Source organism: Pleurodeles waltl, chromosome 8 (genome assembly GCF_031143425.1).
Source record: "Pleurodeles waltl isolate 20211129_DDA chromosome 8, aPleWal1.hap1.20221129, whole genome shotgun sequence".
In the NCBI taxonomy this organism is placed as follows: Eukaryota; Metazoa; Chordata; class Amphibia; order Caudata; family Salamandridae; genus Pleurodeles; species Pleurodeles waltl.
The window spans coordinates 249,321,362-249,334,515 of record NC_090447.1 but is presented as its reverse complement, the minus strand read 5'-3'; the positions used below and the strand labels follow the sequence as shown (position 1 = coordinate 249,334,515).

At 45.5% G+C, this 13,154-nt stretch overlaps 1 protein-coding gene across 1 annotated transcript in view; it reads right to left on the bottom strand.

Moving 5' to 3' along the window:
- The window catches only part of C8H21orf91 (chromosome 8 C21orf91 homolog), a 107,354-nt gene extending 96,803 nt beyond the window's left edge, over positions 1 to 10,551 (bottom strand). Inside the window, exon 1 of the mRNA XM_069204104.1 lies at positions 10,417 to 10,551. Within this exon, the coding sequence (XP_069060205.1) occupies positions 10,417 to 10,418 (2 nt within the window). The 5' untranslated portion in view covers positions 10,419 to 10,551. The remainder of the gene's footprint in view (positions 1 to 10,416) is intronic.
- Between the last annotated feature and the right edge of the window lie 2,603 nt (positions 10,552 to 13,154).

Below are 13,154 nucleotides of genomic sequence, written 5' to 3'. Positions count from 1 at the left end.
TGCCAAGCTTCAGCAATAACTCCAGCGAATCCAGAATGCAGCTGCACGTCTCATCCTCAACCTGCCCCGAACACATCTTCGCTCACCTCAGATCCCTTCACTGGCTGCCCATCAGCAAAAGCATCCTCTTCAAAGTCCTTATCCACGCTCAGAAATCCCTCCACAACACTGGACCAGCCTACCTTAACGAACGAGTGAACTTCCACACACCTACTCGACTTCTCCGCTCCGCTGACCTCGCCTTCGCCACAGTCCCCTGCATCCAATGCAACACCTCCGGCGGCAGATCCTTCTCCCACCTCGCCTCCAAGACCTGGAACTCCCTCCCCACAAACCTACGCAGGACCCTGGACCTCCTAACTTTCAGAAAGCACTTCAAGACATGGCTTTTTGAGTAGTAAACGGCAAACCCCCCTTTCTCCCCCCCCCCCTCAGCGCCTTGAGACCCTAATGGGTGTGTTGTGCGCTTAATACGTTTTTTGATTGATTGATTGTTTGTGTAACTAGTTAGTTCCGACACCTCCAGATGACATTACATCGAAGGGTTGAATTAATATTCATGTATTGTCTTAGTGCTAAAGTAATAGTGACAATTTATACTTCTGTAATTTGATGAAAATCTGCTTTTTTGCTCACACCATGGTGACTTTGCAGTTTTAAGGTTTTCTCATGCAGAAAATGTCTATATAAACCCTTGAATTTGGGGGGTGAGCGAGATCTATTTGCTCTCTAATAGGGATGCGGCCCGATTCCTTACTATCTCTGCACATTTGAGATTTTGTTTATGTATGATTTTGCCTGTTATTCTGCATTGTTCTTACTGCTGAGAACCTTCATTGTAATGATTTTCTGTATTTAAATGGGATTTGCTGGCTGCATCAGCATTTTACTATTTCTGGATTGTATCTTTATGAATTGTGTAATAAACCTTTACGCGTTTCTAAATTCCACTATAGAGCTCACTTCTTGAGTCAGTCCTTTTCTTTGACTGCATTATGAAATGCTGTTTTGAAGCTGGTCTCTGGGACACATTGCCTCGTGATTTGAGATTAACAGTCCCCATCTATCATACTCCTTGGTGCACCACTAACCTGTAAAATGTTAGGGGTACAGCACGTCCACCGGGATAATGAGGGATATGTTGGATATCGAGTCAGGGTTTTCAATATATGCGTGTTTGGGTAACACTGTATTATAAGTTTGGGAAGCAGAGCAATGCACAGTCAGTTCACAAACCTGGAGTCATGATTTTACTGTGGTGGTTTATTATTTTGCAAGTAATGGTCAGTTTTATTCCAGAGTTGTGTGAAGAAATGAATCTAGTGTCTTTTGTATAAAGTAGATTATCACCATATCTCAGAAAAGAGAGCCATGCTCACCTGCTATGCAAAGAGATATTTTGTGTTTTTCTGTTCTGCTAGCATACTTTTGTCACCCAGGGCTAGAATTAGATCAATCAAGAAGAGATCTGTGTGTTTTAATGCTGGAGTATGTGCTGCAGGAAGATACCTAGTGCTACAACAGTGTGGTTTAATTCAAAATACATTTTTTTTTATTTTAATTGGAAGGTCTGAGTGTTTCAAAATGTAGTTTCATAGTAGAGTGGAATAGAGCAGAGTAGTTCACAGAAGTTTGCAGTGTCAGATAGTGCAGTGGCACAGTATACAGTGGACTAGAGTAGAGGGGCATATAATGTAGCTGGATAGAGTAAAGTGATGCAGACTAGGGTGCAGTTTATAGAGCAGTGGTGTAGAGCACTATCGCATAGAGTAAAGTGGTGCAGAGTAGAGTGGCACAGAGTGCAGTGTGTTGCAGAGTAGAGTGCAGTAGAGCAGTGTAGAGTGCAGTGCCGTATGGTACAGGGTAGTGGGTGGGAGGGAAAAGAAGCTACATGGACGGGGACAAGGAAGACAGACTAGAAAGGCAGGCACTCATATGAAGAGCCTGAACACAAAAATAATGTATCTCCAAAAATTGGGAGCAATTGATAGACACAAGATCTTGGTCCATGTTCCAGGGGAGGGCCAAACACGCTCATGTAATCTTCAAATATGTTTGGGAATTTTGCATTACACTTGTTACGTGAAATTTCTAAATTACACCTTGTAGCTGCTTTCTGCCACATCACTGCAGAATTTTTGTACCGTAACAACGAGAAAGACCAGAATGTGAGCAGCTGCTGCTCACGGCCTGTGAGTTTTTTGTGCGAAGAATATATCTCAAAATGCAGGTTTTTAATTTCTCTAATTTTGTGCATAATTACGCAACTGCAAATTATAGAAATTTCGCACACTCCAAGTTTAAATTATCTACTCAATGCGTGTGTCCCTGAAAATGAAAAGAAAAACAGTTGCAATCACAATGCAGAGTGTCCTAATACAAAACAAAGTGGCCTGTTGTAGGCGCCGTTTAACTAATCACAAAATAAGTATGCATGATTCCGGAGATTCACACTGAATTCCTGCCTGTAGATAGACAAGGAGAGCACAAAACAAGTACCCATTTCAAGCCACAAGAAGGGCTATTTAAAGCCAAACAGCCCAAGAGGCAACGTGCACATGCAAACATCTGAGTTGTGCTTAAAATAACAAGGCTCTGTCAATTAACCAAAAAGCAAAACGTCTCTGTGAAAAAAATACAGTCAAGGCCTTTCAAAAACGGAACTAGAAAGACCCAGGGGAAGAAGGTACATTCCGTGTCTTGAAGCAGGAAGGATCTTTAAACAAATGTGTGCTATAATCAACTAACAACTAGGTGGAAATTCCTCTCAAGCGTAATAAAGTGAAACTAATAACACAGGCAATGTATCTCCACCCCTTTCTAAAGCCACTAAGACGCAGTGTTTGATCTTCTCCGGTTTACATTCTCAGCAAGGCGAAAACCCGCGACTTCATAAAAAAGCTGCACCTCCGCAATCACCAAGGCCATGCAATTCACATACTTTGTCCATCACTCTCACGCTGACTTCAAGTCTGGAAAGGTTTCTCCTGAGAAGTGCTAGAGCGGGTGAACGTTGATTAAATCCCTCACAACTCACTGCCCCTCCTGGTTCACTAACGCTAGTGTACGGAATGTCGTGCTGCAGGCCATGTTAAAGAATGTAAACCTTTGACAAGAATGACGGTCTAAATACTGTACATAATTCACCAAGGGACCACGCCCATGAGAAGTTACGTTTTGGCAAAGGACACATGATAGACATCTGTAAACCACCAGCGTTGTATTCATTCTGACCAAAGTACGCATGGTTTCTCACATGCACAAACGTTAGTAGCCGTCGTATAAACATCCAACAATGCCACAGAAGTGTGTACAAATGTCACGAGGGCACACATCAACAAAAATACAGTGCTAAGAGAGCGCAACTACATAGCTCTAATCAAACGATGTGTCAGGCACAGCACAGGAAAAACACCAAGGAACTCCGTATTTCAGACCATAAAGGAAAATAGCATAACAAGTTTGCTTAGAAGAGAGTAGGGAGGCAGACATATCAGACACTCGGGTAACCAAAAACTGGAAAATCCCGTTGATACATAAATAGGACTATGATTTGGTAGACGTCATAAGGTTAGTACTGTGGCAACAAGGAGAAAATAAATTGCAGAGTTGACTCACATTCAGAGCGTCAATTGTGTAACTTCTAACTAATGTTGTTAAGGAATCCGGGAATAGGTATGAGAATGAGACTCGACCCGTCTCTCAGAACCTGGCCTTGATACTACAGGTCACCCGACCTGCGAGGCTTCAAGGCAAATCTGAAGTAGCCTGAGAAAGCGCAACAGCTGTGTTCTAAAGGGCCCTTGCCGACACTGCCCATGCCCCCTCATAAAAGGGGGAAAGTAAAAATGAGACACACGGAATTTATGAAAAAGCAACTATTTATCTGTGGTGCATAAGCTTACTGAGCGCCATCAAACCTAGATATGAATTTCAGTAACTGAACTTATGCACCAGAACAGCTACCTAAGAAACAGCACTGTGCATGAAAATCTGTAATGGTTACTCAGCATTTAGACTCAACCTAGACTCTAGAACATGGGTACTCACAAACTTTTTCTCAGGGGCCAAAATTGCAGTATGGTTTGCGGCCGAGGGCCGCACTGAAGTGACAGAGGGGGTGGGGGGGCAGGGCTTATAGGGGGCACAACCACCCCGCCCCCTTTTTCTGCTCTCACCCCTACCCCAGTAACACACACAGCGCCATCTGCTCTCACCCCTACCCCAGTAACACACACACACAGCGCCATCTGCTCTCACCCCTACCCCAGTAACACACTGTAAAGAAATGGCTCCCTGTTGCAGTTACCCCCCACTTTTTGCCCGATACTGATGCTGACTTGACTGAGAAGTGTGCTGGGACTCTGCTAACCAGGCCCCAGCACCAGTGTTCTTTCACCTAAAATGTACCATTGTCTCCACAATTGGCACAACCCTGGCACCCAGGTAAGTCCTTTGTAACTGGTACCCCTGGTACCAAGGGCCCTGATGCCAGGGAAGGTCTCTAAGGGCTGCAGCATGACTTATGCCACCCTAGGGACCCCTCACTCAGCACAGACACACTGCTTGCCAGCTTGTGTGTACTGGTGGGGAGAAAATGACTAAGTCGACATGGCACTCCCCTCAGGGTGCCATGCCAACCTCCCACTGCCTGTGGCATAGGTAAGTCACCCCTCTAGTAGGCCTTACAGCCCTAAGGCAGGGTGCACTATACCACAGGTGAGGGCATATGTGCATGAGCACTATGCCCCTACAGTGTCTAAGCAAAACCTTAGACATTGTAAGTGCAGGGTAGCCATAAGAGTATATGGGCTGGGAGTCTGTCAAAAACGAACTCCACAGCTCCATAATGGCTACACTGAATACTGGGAAGTTTAGTATCAAACTTCTCAGAATAATAAACCCACACTGATGCCAGTGTTGGATTTATTAAAAAATGCACACAGAGTGCATCTTAGAGATGCCCCCTGTATTTTACCCAATTGTTCAGTGCAGGACTGACTGGTCTGTGCCAGCCTGCTGCTGAGAGACGAGTTTCTGACCTCATGCGGTGAGAGCCTTTGTGCTCTCTGAGCTTCACACCTCCCCCCTGCAGGAACTGTAACACCTAGCAGTGAGCTTCAAAGGCTCAAGCTTCGTGTTACAATGCCCCAGGGCACTCCAGCTAGTGGAGATGCCCGCCCCCTGGACACAGCCCCCACTTTTGGCGGCAAGTCCAGGAGAGATAATGAGAAAAAAAAGGAGGAGTCACTGGCCAGTCAGGACAGCCCCTAAGGTGTCCTGAGCTGAGGTGACTCTGACTTTTAGAAATCCTCCATCTTGTAGAAGGAGGATTCCCCCAATAGGGATAGGAATGTGACCCCCTCCCCTTGGGAGGAGGCACAAAGAGGGTGTACCCACCCTCAGGGCTAGTAGCCATTGGCTACTAACCCCCCAGACCTAAACACGCCCTTAAATTTAGTATTTAAGGGCTCCCCCGAACCTAAGAATTTAGATTCCTGAAACTACAAGAAGAAGAAGACTGCCGAGCTGAAAAACCCCTGCAGAGGAAGAACAGAAGACACCAACTGCTTTGGCCCCAGTCCTACCGGCCTGTCTCCTGCCTTCCAAAGAACCCTGCTCCAGCGACGCTTTCCAAGGGACCAGCGACCTCTGAATCCTGAGGACTGCCCGACTTCAAGAAAGACAAGAAACTCCCAAGGACAGCGGCACTGCTCCAAAAGAACTGCAAATTTGTTTCAAGCAGCAGACTTAAAGACCCCTGCAACTCCCCGCAAGAAGCGTGAGACTTGCAACACTGCACCCGGCGACCCCGACTCGACTGGTGGAGAACCAACACCTCAGGGAGGACCCTCCGGCGACTCCGAGACTGTGAGTAACCAAAGTTGTCCCCCCTGAGCCCCCACAGCGACGCCTGCAGAGGGAATCCCGAGGCTCCCCCTGACCGCGACTGCCTGAACTCCATTTCCCGACGGCTGGAAAAGACTCTGTACCCGCAGCCCCCAGCACCGACAGGAACGGAACTCCTGTGCAGGAGTGACCCCCAGGAAGCCCTCTCCCTAGCCCAGGTGGTGGCTACCCCGAGGAGCCCCCCCCCCCTTGCCTGCCTGCAACGCTGAAGAGATCCCTTGATCTCTCATTGATTTACATTGAAAACCCGACGCTTGTTTCTACACTGCACCCGGCCGCCCCAGTGCCGCTGAGGGTGTACTTTTTGTGTGAACTTGTGTCCCCCCCCCCGGTGCCCTACAAAACCCCCCTGGTCTGCCCTCCGAAGAAGCGGGTACTTACCTGCTAGCAGACCGGAACCGGGGCACCCCCTTCTCTCCATTGAAGCCTATGCGTTTTGGGCACCTCTTTGACCTCTGCACCCGACCGGCCCTGAGCTGCTGGTGTGGTAACTTTGGGGTTGCTCTGAACCCCCAACGGTGGGCTACCTTGGACCCAAACCTGAGACTTGTAAGTGATTTACTTACCTGACAAAACTAACAAAAACTTACCTCCCCGAGGAACTGTGAAAATTGCACTGTGTCCACTTTTAAAACAGCTTATTGTGTTTTATGTTAAAAGTATACATGCTAGTGTAATGATTTAAAGTTCCTGAAGTACTTACCTGCAATACCTTTCAAATGAGATATTACATGTAGAATTTGAACCTGTGGTTCTTAAAATAAACTAAGAAAAGATATTTTTCTATAACAAAACCTATTGGCTGGATTTGTCTCTGAGTGTGTGTTCCTCATTTATTGCCTGTGTGTATGTACAAAAAATGCTTAACACTACTCCTTTGATAAGCCTACTGCTCGACCACACTACCACAAAATAGAGCATTAGTATTATCTCTTTTTGCCACTATCTTACCTCTAAGGGGAACCCTTGGACTCTGTGCATACTATTCCTTACTTTGAAATAGTGCATACAGAGCCAACTTCCTACACACACACAGCGCAATCTGCTCTCACCCCTACCCCAGTAACACACACACACACAGCGCAATCTGCTCTCACCCCTACCCCAGTAACACACACACACACCGCGCACACACACAGCGCAATCTGCTCTCACCCCTACCCCAGTAACACACACACTACATTAAAAACAAATAAGTAAATAACCAAAGAGCCTTACCTGCCTTAATAAAGCACTGTAAAGATGCCACAAATGTAGAACGGCAGGCAGGCAGGCGGGCAGCAGACGTGGAGCCGGTGACAGGAAGCAGACGAAAAAGCCCCGTAAAAGTTAGCTGCAAGCGCTGACTTTTATGGGGCTTTGGCTTCCAGGATCGTCACGCCATAAATAATGGCCGCCGTGGGTAAACATAGAGGAGGGCCGCGGGAGCATGCGCAAAGAAGCCATGATTGCGCATGCTCCCGCGGCCCTCTTCTATGTTTATATACTGCGGACATTATTATATGGCGTTTCCTGTACGTGTCCGCGGGCCGCCAAGGAAGGTCTGTGGGGCCACAGGCGGCACGCGGGCCGTACTTTGAGTAACGTCGCTCTAGAGAGTAAGGTCAATAGAGACCTTGGCCGGAAGACCAACTGAATGTAGATACAGATATTTCAGCTGGGGGGCAGGGGGGAAGAGAGGCTAGAGAGGTTAGTGTGGAGATAGCAGATAGAGGTCAAACTACAGGAATCACATTCTGAATGAAAAAACAGGCCTGTCTTCTGGTAGTACCTTAGTGCTTTCTCAACAGCATTAATAATGTTAACCACAAGAAGCAGCACAACATTCTAGCTACTAACATATGGGCGGGGTGGGAGTGGCTTTGGTGACCTGTGCAGAAAATGTTTATTTCCTTTCTTTCATACACAGTCCAATTCAGATTCTCCAGATCCCTCGCAACGATTTACTGGGTGCCTTAGGTTACCTGTTCAACTTAAAACAATAAGCATCCAGGCACAATAACGCCATGTAGAGAGATTGTCAATCACTTGCGCCCATTTACACATGAACTCTCTTCCCCATGCATCAACAAGTTGGAAACATTTAGGGCCCGATTACAACTTCGGCAGAGGGGATTACTCTGTCCCAAGTGTGACGGATATCACGTCCGATGAATTACGAGTCCATTATATCCTATGGAACTCATAATACGGCGGGAGTGATACCCGTCACATTTGGGATGGAGTAATGCCCTCTGCCAAAGTCGTAATCAGGCCCTTAGTCTTAAAACTCAAATGGGCTCCTCAAAAGTTAAATCACAATACAATTAATCCTTCATCACAATTTCTCACACCATAATGCAGAACTGAAAGAATAAGTTATAACCATGTGATCTACAAGCTCCCTTGCTTCTACAGAAAGGCCTATAAACTTGCACTACATTCCAGTTTAAACCTAAAAATACACAAAAACAGACTGGCACATTAATCGTTCTTAGTTTTCCACAGAAGTATCATATGTACGACAACATTTCACACACATCTAGTAAAGGCATCCATTAATGCAATAATTTATTTATTAACCGGAATTAAGAGAAACAAACAGATCTCAAATCACTTGAATATGCGCAAACCCAATGGGGCAAAAAAATATTTTTAAAAAATAAGAACAGCAGACAAAGCCCTCAAGTTGGGGAACTTTGAGTTTGTCAATCAGAAAACTGTTGAGAAATATTACATCATTCCTGTCAAATTAAGTTGTAGTCCATCTTTGTTTTGCTTACTACAACCCGAACAAGGAGCAAGACATAAGGGAGGAACCGGAGTGGATGAGAGGAAAACAGCACTGATCAAAACTGGCAACTGGCACAGAATTAAGGTCAGGATGGATGGGGTGAAGGAATTGAAAACAGCCACCAGATGAAAAGAATCTGGTCGGCAGAGCGTTAGAGAAAAATATGAGAGGAACATGGATGGAATTTAGGGGGCAGAATTATAACTCCCACCAATAAAAAACCCACGGTATCTTGCCCAAAAAGAGGAGTCATGGCAATTTGTCAAGATAAAAGGCATCTGGCAGTTTCTTTTTCATCTAAATTAGCCCACTCTAGCTCTGAGGTGTTTTGCTTTAACTTAAAAGCCGTTGCATCACAAAGAAAATTCCTGTCCTAAAGACATCTGCCTACCGAAAGATCAAACTGCATGTTGCGAAAAGGACCAAAATATGAAAAGCAAATTACACCTCCAGCTACAAAATATCTTGGTAAAAAGCCAAAACAACTAAATGGGCCTCTACTTGTCACGCTTTGAAAACTCCATAAGACAAAAAAAAAAAAAAAAAAAAAACACACACACACAACAATCCTATCTTCCAAAAGTGCGCAGAAAAAAATCTGTTTTTTTCAAGACTCTCTTTGTCTCTTCACATTCACCCCGTACAAAGAATTGACAAAATGGAGGAGGAGAAGTGATGTAAGATATTTTTCAGTCATTAACACAAAATCAATCGGTTGTCCCCTTAGATTAACGACAGTCTATTATTTGCTGCTGAGGGGCAGTGGTAAGGGCAAGTAGTGAAAACTACGAAAATACTTTATTTATTTATTTTCATGACTTCCTGAGACCAGGGGTGTCATGTGCAGTGACAGATAAAGTTAGTGGCAGGGGTAGCTAACGTTACACCCAAACGATGTCCTTTGCTTTTAATTCCGTGTTGGTTAGCTCCCAGCTAATTATTCTAGGACCAGAACACACACCATCTTTGATCTAAATCACCACTCAAAACAGTCAGAGATAAAAGGGGCAGCAAAACACACAGTTCGAAATTGAACAAGGACAGCAGACAGCGAGACTCTTTGACCCTAAGGAGCAATTGCCACAGGAGGACCTCGGAATTTATACCGTGGAAACCTTAGCTGGGAAGATCACTGGCAGCAGACCTGACTTCACAACAGCGGCATGCGGCGCAGGCCGTGCAACAGGGGCAGTAGACGCATAGACCCCATATCATCAAAAAGCTGGGGCAGATTCGAGCACATCAGATAGAAACAGTCGGGGAAGGACACCCTGGGACATCGGTGGAAAACAAACAACTTTCATACCCTAGCACCCCTCCAAAGCGTCCGCTGACCTGGGTGGGCCTGCAGCCGTGTCGGTCCAAAGAGCGAGGCCACTGCGTCCAGCTCCAGTGAGTGCGTGTGGGAGCCGCTGCACTGCCCCCTCAGCTCGGTAAACACTACACTACTGCTCGGGCGGCTGGCTGCCCTCTGGCACCCACCGCAGCTCGAGCTTCAGGGCTCCTGCTTCATGGAGGTCAAAACTACAACCTCGAGGGAGCTGTCAGGGTCCTGAAGCAGCCTACTTAAAACCAGCGGAACGAGGAAAGGTTTACATCTCTGTTTTGGGGAAAGGTAAAAAGTGTGGGGTGGGGTACCAAATACAGAAACGTCAGCCGGGGTCGGGGGGCAGAGAGAAAACAGCTAATATAACAACATTGCCTTGGGGTAATTACATCCAAAAATTACCTACATGTGTTGTTATAAGGCCGCTGGTCCTGCGGTGCTCTTTGTACATCCCCTCGTTTCGGGCACAGCTGCCCGCTGCAGTTGCTGCCGCTTCCTTACTATTGTTCTTAAAGCTTGGGCTGTTGCTGCCAGCATGGACATCCCCTAGCATAGAAACTAAAGAAGGACGAGTGTGACAGAAGAATAACTCCGAACCCACGTTTAATGGTAAAAAAGCAAAACTGGCGGCCATCTTCGCACTTATGTACCTATGTTAGAAAGGGAAAGAAAACTTGTATTATACTACAATTGGTAAATAACTATTCTCATGCCTTAAAAGATTTACAGGTAAAAATGCTTATTCAACCAACTATTGTTCAACAGTGAAAGCTCGTTTTTGGGGAACGTTTATCACTTCTTACCGCAACAAATGAGTAATAGAAACTGTATTGTGTGTCTCATAAATGTATCGTGTTGATCATAAGCTACCAATTCTCGTGTGCAGTGCTCTGAAGGGAAATTATCGACCCCTGGGAAAACGCCGGACAAAACAGCCCAACTGGTCTTCTGAGGCAGGCGTTATCTCCTGTCCGTTTTCTGTTTCTTAGGCTTCGATGGGTTTCTTAAACTGCTCGTACTTCAGCATAGCGGCCATCTTTAATTGGTGGCGAGAGGACTGTCCTGCATTTTGTTGTCGAGATTTCACCAAATACACTATTACATAAATTAGGTAAAACACTCCTGAAACTATTTGTCTGTAGAAGTAAAATAACACATACAATTTCTACAATTAGCATTTAAGACTAATAAACCCTATAATGAAATGAAGAGTGGCCAATCTTCCATTATCATTTTTAAGGGTCGGTGGCCTCTTTCTTAGAAATAATACATACCGGGCATTTGTTAACTTTTTGCAGTGGTAATATAACTAAGAGTAGGTAGGTGGAAACATCGTTTACACTTGTCAGAATTATTTTGTAATCTTGAAGTTCCACATTTGTCTAGTAATCATTCTGAAACGTTAGAGAACTTTAAAATACTTTTTAACCATAGCTTCCAAGGTTTCAGATTATGTGTGATATTTTCATAATTTCATTGTAATTATGAGTGACGTTTCAACGACTATGAGTGACACTTTGTTGCGAGCAAAATAAAACAATGAAGGCTAGCGAAACACATATAGCTGCCAAGTTCACATGTTGCTTATGTGTGACATTTCTATGGTTTTAGGATACCTGTGAGTGACATTCTACTGCCAAATGTGTGACACTTACACTGACACTTTCTCACGAGTAAAACAAAGTAATGAAATTATTCTGCAGAAATAAATATCAGAAAGTACCCCTTTGAGCAATAAGAAGCTTTTAAAAAATCCTGAATGTGCAGAAAACCCCTTCAAATGTCACCAACTACATGCTGGAAAATGTGCCTCACCCTACCTAGCAGTGTCACATGACATTAGGCCATTAACCGATATGCGCCACATGCCCACTGACTACTCAGCTGTCTTCCAATCAGCCTCACTAGGCTGCACACCATTAGTGCTCTTTTTAGGCATGGTACAGAACAAGCAAGACTGAGAGATTTTGCGCCATCCCCAAACCCCAACCTTGTATCTTGCCAGCCGTGTCCCCGAAATTATCATGATCCTCGAGGCGAGTCATAAATATTAATGCCTGCGCACATTTTGATCGCCTTTTACGCTGTTTAAAATAAAACCTCAAACCTAACAACACAATGTGCCTAAAAAAAGAAATGACTGGAGTTGATAGACGTGGCATGCATGTGCCCACTCTTCAGAGATGGGGCTCAGATAAGAAGCTACAGAGAGGGGTCGAACAGTAGTAAAGGAGTAGAAGGGGCTGTGTGCCGCCAGCAGAGAGGGAAGGAAGACCCCAGGTGCCCACACTAACAGGGAAGTACAACAATGGGTTAAGCCCCCATTATGTACATAGATCTAATACATTTTATAGAAGGCCTCCATAGCTAATCTCAGTGGTCACAGCTTCTCTACTAGTACGAAATGGAAAAAGAAAACTACAGATTCAGAGTCCGAATTTATACATCCAATCAGGGGCAGCCCCTCTGCTATGGCGGAGGAGTGTCGCCCGCTGCTGAAAGATAGCATAAAAATAAAACAATAATACAACTACCGTACTATAATTTTAATTTTTGCTTCATCCTCGTAGGGCAAGGCAGTGGTGGGGTGATCATCATCAGCAGCAGCAAAGAGGGGTGTTGGGGGAGGAGTAGTGTGCACTTCTAAGTGCGCATGTCGGTTTGGCCGGCCATCCAAGGCCAGCCAAACCGACATGTGTACTTAGAACTCTCCACTCGGGCTGTGTATCACAGCCCGGGTGAAGAACCAGTGCAGTTTCTCAGTCCCCATCTGAGCGGCAATTCAGGCCGCTGGGACCAATCCAGGGACTTGTCTCTTGCTGGATAACAGCATGAGACAAGTGTCTGGATTGGTTGGGGAGAGAAGACGCACAGAAGCACTGAGGCGGCAAGGAACATCGAGGCGGCCTTCCTAAGGTAAGTGTTTTTTTTTTTTTTTTTAATTATTCCCACCACACCCCACGCCTGCGCTAACACCCCCATCCACCCCACCAGTGCGAACATAACCCTCCACTGCGCGACCCCTTCCCTCGCCCCACCGAATATTATTAAAAGCAGCCCCGGCTGCAAACAATCACCTTCTGTGGATTACACTGGGGCTTTTCTATAACATGCCTGCCGCCTCTGTGTCCACTACCTCAGGTG